Source organism: Plectropomus leopardus, chromosome 16 (genome assembly GCF_008729295.1).
Source record: "Plectropomus leopardus isolate mb chromosome 16, YSFRI_Pleo_2.0, whole genome shotgun sequence".
Taxonomy (NCBI): domain Eukaryota; kingdom Metazoa; phylum Chordata; class Actinopteri; order Perciformes; family Serranidae; genus Plectropomus; species Plectropomus leopardus.
Genome location: NC_056478.1, coordinates 20,234,443 through 20,243,049, shown reverse-complemented (window position 1 = coordinate 20,243,049; position 8,607 = coordinate 20,234,443). Strand labels below are relative to the sequence as shown.

Below are 8,607 nucleotides of genomic sequence, written 5' to 3'. Positions count from 1 at the left end.
AGTGCAACAGCTGCCATTGCATCAATGGCAAAGTGGAGTGTACAAAGGTAACGCAGCCCTTCTAAACTTGAAAACCGTTTGTGCTGTGATCGTAAATAAGATCAGAGCTAATACGTTAACTCAGTTAATTAATCAGTCATGAAGTAACAGTTCATTAACTGTCGTTTCTGGAGCAAAATGTTTTAAAATGTAAACATACGCCATAAATGACAACGCAGTGTGAGACTGTGTATTTACGTTATTTACTGAAGTTATGACCCCGTGCCATTAGGTGCTGTGTGGTCGTCGTCCCTGCCGCCTTCAGTCTTCAGGCCAGGACCAGAAACAGCAGTCCTGCCCGGGTGGACGGGAGTGTCTGGAGCACAGCTACCTCACGTGCTTCTCCCCACCCTGCCACCAGTGGGGAGTTTGCTCCATGGCTGGACCATCACCTCCACAAGCAACCACCAAGTGCCAGCCAAACACCAGGCATTTGGACAACAGCTGTGGCCGCATCACACTTGTTTTCAACAGAGACAAAGTACCAACAGTGAGTCATCTCTTCACACATTTTTGTTGTTGCAGTCTCCGACTTATTTTCCAGCAGTGGGTTTTTGTATCGTTGTATTGTTGCTGATCAGTCTGTGTGTGCACATATTCAGGGAACAACAGTGGAGAACATCTGCTACGAGCTGAGGTATCTTCCTGACACCCGAAGCTTGGCTAAAGATCACGCCCTTCTCCTGCTGTGTGACCTCTCTCAATCGAATCCGGATGCTGTCGAGGTGGCCATAGTAAGTAAACGATCCAAGTTTGTATGATATCCCATTCTTGGCAGAGGAAGCTGTCTACTATACTCTCCTGTTCACTCTGCTCTATGTACAGTGGTATTAAAACAACCTACTTTCAGCTGAGAAGCAAAATGTTGATGGTCACTGGTTCCTTTGGTGGCGCATTTTGAGTTGGTTGGGACATCTAGAGCTTCTTTTCAGAGCTACTTTTTGGCTAAAACTGCTCACACAAGGTGTTGCATTTAAAAAAAAAATTGGGTCAAAGTGACAAATTTCGCCATTATAGGCAGCAGAATCTTAAGTAAAGTTAAAGGAATAGCTGGAAATGTTTTAAATGTACTTGTGCTCCCTCTTGCCAATAGTTAGATGAAAAGATTGATATCACTTACATGTGTGTGTTTTCCTCCTTTGTGTTTTTGTCTGTTTGGCTATTTAGGCACAATACCGTTTTTTTTTTTTGTTGTTTTTTGTTGTTGTGTTTTTTTAACCCATATCCCTCAGCATTATACTTTGAAATTACATTAAGGTAAGATAAAACAAAGGTTAGCGTAATTTTTAAATCTTAATTAATGAAGAAAGTACATGTGTTACCTCTGTTGCTTGTGCAGTCTTATAACCATGTACTGTATTTTCATAGCACGTGGTTTGAAGTGTGCCTCTCTGAAAAATACTCCATTTTGAGGGCCATGTGGCCCTCACACACTTTGCCCTAATCGTCTGTCCCAATGAGAATTGGAACAGTGTACCCCAAGACGAGAACATGCAAAATATAGGGTTAATGGCGAAGTGGTAAGGACAAGGGCTGTATTGAATCTCAGATATAGCACATTAGGGTGAATAAGATGTGATTTATTTATTAAGATGCTATATTGTTTATTTTATTTCATTTAAATGATTGTGTAAGTATAGCTACTAGCGTGAAGTTTCACAGCCTTTATCACATGGTTCAACCCTGTATTAAAGAATGACAAATTAACCTGTACATTTTTCAGATGTGTGGTCACAACTTGATGCTTGCTCTCAGCTGTTATGTCTCATTAAATCCCTGCTGTCCGGTTCGGTTCTCAGTCTTTCCAGCCGGAGGATCTACCAGACCACAGTCTGATCCAGGAGGCAGCCAGCGCCATAGTGGGCACCTTGTCCAAGCGGCACAACAGCACTGTAATGCTGGCGGTCATCGAGGTCAAAGTGGAAACACAGGTCATGACCCCCTCAGTGGGTGAGTAATAATTAACAAAGGTGTCCAGCAAGGGTTTGTTGTTGTTCCTATTTAGTTCCTTTTGTCACTTCTCACTACTTTTCCTGATTTCTCTGTCCTTTATTTCCTTCCTTGTACATCTTGATGTCAACAGATTACCTGGTGCCTCTCCTGTGCGTGATCCTCGGCTCGCTCTGCCTCTTCTGCATCATTGTATGTGTTTGGTGGACACGTAAACGGAGAAAAGAGCGCGAGAGAAACGCTCGCTCATCCACCACCGACAGCGTGAACAACCAGTGGCAGCCACTTCGGCTTGTTGTGGGACGTCCACAGCAGCAGCAGCAGCAGCTGAAAGAGAGCAACAGGGACGCCGAGCAGGAGCGCAAAAAGCTCATGGGCCCCTCCTATCGGACGTGTGATGAGGGAGAGGAGGAGGAGGAAACGGAAGGCGAGCTTGAGCTCGAGGGGGAGTGTGGAGGAGCAGAGGCGGGAAAGCAGCCGGTTTATAAGTACTCTAAGACTGCAGTGCAGTCCAGTGGGGGAGTGATCTGTACCATGCACAGCTCCAGCTCACCCCTCAAAGCGCCCCACCGGACCCCAGGCTACAGCCCCAAAGACAACCGCTGGAAAAATGTCAGTGCCGCCTTGACTGGTCAAAAAGACCTCAGAGACCATTGTGTATAAGAAATTTAAACAAAGGACTTGCGATGTGGAAGCGAGAGAAGCTGCAAGGCAGCGACTACTCTTATTTTTGGACTACTTTTGGGAAGAAAAAAGGCTTTGTATTTTAATAAGCCGTTCTTTGCTTTGTTTTCATGTTTTTGTCACTGTCACCTGAAATGATTTTTGATTCAGGAGGCTAGAGCACAGTGAACATCCTTTTTTGCTTCTGTTCACTTAATTTTTTCTTTAATTATGTACAGAAGGAGCTGAAATGTACAATTTTTTCAGGAGGCAAAAGAAGCCTTCTCCAGTTTTTGTTTATGGGATTGTACCATTTATGAGATGATAAATCATTGAAAAGGAGAAAAAAACAACCTGTATAAAGATGTTTTTTGTGTTTACAGATGATTATGATTTCGTTAAGTTGTCAGCGGGCTCCTGTTTATGCGTCTGTGGGGGGGGCAGATACACATTAAGGGACAGTAAGGGTTTTTAGGGAAACGGACTGTTGTAGCCACAGTAACAGAGGAAACCCTCCCTTTACTCTGTCTCTTTCCGGCTTTGCCCACCGATCCACCTGTGGCCGTCGTGCGCCAGCCTTACCAAAACACTTGGCCTGGAGGGGAGAGGGGACACAGAAACCCCAGTGCCTACTATGTGGCCTTCCATTTATTTTTCTCCTGTCTCTCAGTTGTCTTGGCTGAAAGCTCTGGTTGAGGATTTTTTGCAGTATTTGAGTTGGTAGCAAGTGCCTTTCTAAGAGCTGCATCGAGGCTCTCCAAGTCGCGCTGCCCAGTTTGACCTCCTTATTCTCAAATCTCAAAGGGATATAAGTGTACATCGAGAGAGTTCAATTTCACAGCAACGCCATTCAAGGTATTTGATCAAAACAGAAATGAATACTCTGTACATATGTGTAAATACTAAAGGAGTCGCTGTGTATATTTGAAATAAGTAACTTAAAGACAAGTCACACATTTTTTTATTATTATTATTATTGTTATTATTATGATTAATATTATTTTTATTTTTTTTACAATGCCATTCCTTTTATTTATGCCAGTCAAAATAGGCACGTTTTATAACACTTCATATCCAGAGTCCCACAGTTAAGAACCTTTACAATGAGGTACCACCTATGAAGGAGTTTCTGAAGGGTTTATAAATGGTTTATCACACCAACAGCTGTGGCTATATCTGCAGTGCTTTTTAGTTATGATAAAATAGCGATGCTTCCAACTTCAAAATTATACCTGCACCATAAAATAGATGGCCAAAAGATTGCTACTTCCATCTACAATTTTTTTATGAAAAAAGACTGTCTTTTTTGGCTATATTTAGTCCAACATTACAAGATCTGATCTTAATCTTTAAATTTCCTTTCACTGTAATTCCTCTACATGCATGAAAAAAATTTGCCTTTTGGTCTTCGCTGCGTTCAAATGGAATCGGGGAGACCGCAAAAATATCATTTTAGGGGACCAGAGCAGAACAGTAAAACTAGGCGAGGCCGATAGAGAATACCGTTGATAGAAACCGTAGACAGCATTACTGTTTCAAAACAGAAATTGCAACTTTTTGCCATTGTCCACGACTGGATTTATAACTTGATGGGTGATCTGGACAAATAGTGAACATTACTCGAAAAATTACATCAAATGATAAACACAAAATTATTTCTATTTAATTGATTGTATACACTTCTATGTAAACAATATGTCATCACCATTGCAATGTATCGCAACATAAGGAAACATGGATATCGTGCATGTTGCGTTTTACCGTTCTGCCATGCCGTCGTAGTCCCATCTATCTGTCTGATCTCATGTGAACGCAGCATGAGTCAACAGTTTTTTTGTTGTTTTTTTTAAATCCAGTTCACACTACATTGAGAGAGTTGTCATTTTAAACTTTCTCCCTGTTAGAGGTATGACTGATTTTTGTTATTTGATCAGGATTTGGTTCAAAGAAAATTCTGCAGTAGCTTTTTTGGCAGGCCGTGTTATATATTACAGCCTTAATAAATTCCTCAAACCATTTCTAAACCCATCACAAACCCTGCTCTTTTAGGTGCCTTAATGTAAAGCATTATTTGTGTATCAATGGTCATCTTTTTGTGTTGTTGGTTTGTTTTCACTATTAAGGAACTCTTTCAAACATTGTGTGATGTAAAGTGGCGTGTTTTATTCGCCTGAAAAGTGCTCTCCTTGTCTCGCTTTGCTGTGTCATGGAGATTTCTGGAATAAAACACTTGATGAAGATGGAAAAAAAAAACAGTCCACCATGACTCTGTTGAGCGTCATGAATGTGGATGTCAGTAGGTCAAATGTGGACATCATGCATAAGCTTCATGTTTGGTTTAAAGGCTTTAATGAAGGGAACAATATTTGCAGATGTTTTTGCTACCATGCAGATGTTTTTGGGTTTTTTTTAAGTTACCAACTCAGCTCAGAATGACCCCTTTTTCATATCATGTCACTGTCTCAAAACGGCTTTCTTTTTTCTGTAAATGGGACACAGCAAAATAAAGAATTAAAGATGCATCACTGCTGGTGTTAAAAGCTGAATATGCATATTGTATACATTTTATTCTACAAGGACATAAGTTAATTTTATACAGAAGTTTTTCATTCTTTTAGCCGATGTTTCATTGTTCTAAATAATCATCCCAGTTATTTATTAAAGCAGTTTTGACACATCTTGATCACGCTTTTAATATTTGGTTTGCTGTACACGACACTGAAAACACTTGCTGGTGTGCCAGACATCCATCCATGCAAAAACATGTTGACACAGGGAGGAAAAAAAAAAACGAATTCACAAAACACTTTGAACTAAAGGTCCACTGACTTATATTGGAACTTTTGACCATATCAGATGGCCTTCAGCAGCAGATGGAGTTCAGTTGGCACTGTCCTGTAGATGTTCACGACTTTTAGAAGCTTACATCCAGATTTAAAGATTTAATTTATGGAAAAAATATTTGACAAAACAAGAATACCTCAGTTGCCAAATTATCCTTTGTAAGATAGTATCTTGCATGTCTCCATGGTAAATGAAAAATCCAAAAAAGGCAGACATTCTGCATGAATTGAACTAAATGATGGCTGAGTTTAACAGCAAAAACATTCTTTTACAATCTCTCACACAACTCGTGCAGTAGAATTCAAGTCACATTTATCTAGTTGTATGCTCAGTGCTTCCCAAACAAATGCATTTTTGCCTAAATCGTTACAATATATAACACTTCCATCTACAAGTAGTGTGTCCTGAACGTGCCTGAAACACACGTCTTCTAATTCTATGCATGAGTGAGGTGTGTTCATATCACATCGTAAGTGAAAAGGTATGTCTTTGAGAAGCACTGAGCATATGACTAGATAAATGAGACTGTTGTTACAGACATCCCCCCATGACTTCAGCTGAAAAAGAATGATCACCTTTTTTGCATTCTTCGTTCACTGCGGAGGCGTGCAAACAAAACACTTTTCTTCACAGATTCAGGGAAACGAGGTGAGTAACTAATATACAGACAGTCATACTGCAGGTCAAGCATTCCTCTAATCCACTATGTTCACTTAAAACTAACCTTTTGGAAGTAGAAAGTCACATTTTAGTCAAGCTTCCTAAATCAATCTGATGTAGTAATTGCTCTGTAGTGTTAATTTGCATAACAAAATTGTGTATCATGATACATATTGAAACCATCCCATCAAATGATTGCAGTTAGTCAGCTAAATATCATGTCATCATGCCCTAAAGCTGCAGTAATCAAAACTTTTATACACACAATTGATCAAATGATAGTCTAATATAAGTTGCTAATAGTGAAGAACCCATAGAGAATTATTACCTGACTCTGCAGTTCAAAATGGTGTTTTAGTGTCTGTCAGTGCCTTTCAGTTGTAAGGCCAACAACTTAACTGACGTTTACTGACCCTACACGTATTTCTCTCATGAACCTCAGAGATAAACCTACTCTACACTACCTGCCCAACATCAAACAGCGTGCAGGCTGCCTACTTTGCCTGCCAACCCCGACACTCACAAAAAACCCAGCATTTAGCAGATTAAGAGCAATCATTTCCCTCAAGAGTTGGTGGAGACCAAAAACAGAGCTAAAAGCAGAGTAATATTGGTAATATTGGACTCGACATCTGTCAGGAGGTCAGAATCACTTCTTCAGATGATTGCTTATATTAATCCATGTCTGCTAGATGTGTAAGTACACAACTGCTTGATAACAAATTTGCCACAACAATTCAATCCACAACAAGTCACTGCTACTGAGGTGACATTTTATATTTCAAATACTCTTTAGTGTAGTGTTAACAAAAAAATATCTAAATTGTTTTAACGGGTCACCTTATCCAAGTGACAAAAAAGTATATCTCTGTCTTCATAAGAATAGTTCTTCAGTAAAAAGTACTTTCTGTACTATTGATGTGAAAGCTTCAATAGTGATTGTGTGGTCGCAGAGACATTGGAGACATATTTTAACCATAGACAAATGGAACCGAAGCTGTGGCTAGATACCACAGCATTAGGTGGGTAAAGGTCAGTTTAGCTCTACTCAGCTTAATACCTCAATTTCAAATGTGTTGATGATGTTGACTCGTATCTAAACTTATTTGTATCTACACATCAAATAACCTCAAGATAAACTCTCATTCTGTAGCTGTTGCCATACGCACAAGAATAACAATCTTCTGAAACCCTGCCGTCCTTGCCCTTGCCCTCGTCTGTGTGGACTGAGGACGATGGATCGATCACCAGCCTCCTCGCCATCCTGCCATCACTCTCACTCCCACAACACCAATAGAACCTCATCTCCTGTTCTGGGCCGATCTGGTCTCCGCCAATGAGAGGCTGGCGTGATCGTCCTGGCCACATAAAGATGTGAATGTTTCATGAGTAATGTTATGATGCCGGGTGGAGCGGTGGTAGGGTGGGACATTTTTCCTCCTGGTTCCCATGGGTGCCCTGGCTGGCGCTAATAGGACTATCCCTTGTCGGAAAGGCCGTATCGACTTACACAGTTTTGTGAAAGTGATGGAGATGCAGAGGGGAGAGGGGAGCGGAGATGATAATGTTTGCGAATGTATTAATATATGGATTACTGTAAATTCACTTTGAGAAGGGTTTGGTCCTGTAGTCTGAGCATCATCTGATCCTATAAAAGGATATTAACAACTATGATAACAGAGTATTGTTTTTGTGTCTGCTGAAATTTGTTTTGTCAGAATTTATTTTCAGTGCTTTCAGCTGTGTATGGATGTAGGTGGTAACCCATGGTTAGGATGGAGGCCCCAGTCCCTGACTATTTGCAGCGATAGTATTGAATTTGTAGCATTTGTTGGTCTGTTTTCAACATGCAATTAAATGGTCGGACTGTCACACTATCAAACCTAAGGTTACAGTAGTCAGAAATCTACCTAAACTGTTTTCCATATTCTAATTAGCTATACTGATATCAATTATTTTGACTATACAGCCAAAGTTTTGTATACTTTTGTTCTAGAGCCGTTCTTTCATGGTTTAGGCAGGCCCCTTTGTTACATGACGGGAAATCTTAAGACTGATGGTCTCACAGTGAACAGTTAAAAGATCAGAATCAATGCAGCAGAGCCCAAAATACTGTCCTTATCCTCCCACACATTGTTCTTCCTATAGTCAAAACCTGCCTACATTACCCACAATGTGACTCAACCAACAGTCAATAATGACATAAATTATCAAACAATCATGTGGTGTCAGAATAATCGGAGAAATGAGATCGCCACTGGGAAATTGAATGTGAACGCCCCCTTAAAGTGGTACATGAGGTGCCGCATTGCCATATGTGCAAAACATAGCAGGCAAAAGAAAATGTTCAGGTGAAGGTAATAACATTTTTATTTTTGCATGTGAAGTTTTTGCTCACATATAATTTATAATAGGCTGTAACCATTTTTTAACTGCATTGATCAGGTAAAG

The 8,607-nt window shown here is 40.3% G+C and overlaps 1 protein-coding gene across 1 annotated transcript in view; it reads left to right on the top strand.

Annotated features, from left to right (window-relative positions):
- The window catches only part of LOC121955864 (protein jagged-2-like), a 4,390-nt gene extending 1,738 nt beyond the window's left edge, over positions 1-2,652 (top strand). Inside the window, exons 4-8 of the mRNA XM_042503948.1 lie at positions 1-47; positions 272-529; positions 642-773; positions 1,839-1,989; positions 2,123-2,652. The exon at positions 1-47 is cut by the window's left edge and continues 69 nt beyond it. Of these exons, the coding sequence (XP_042359882.1) occupies positions 1-47; positions 272-529; positions 642-773; positions 1,839-1,989; positions 2,123-2,652 (1,118 nt within the window). The remainder of the gene's footprint in view (positions 48-271; positions 530-641; positions 774-1,838; positions 1,990-2,122) is intronic.
- The last annotated feature ends 5,955 nt before the right edge of the window (positions 2,653-8,607 follow it).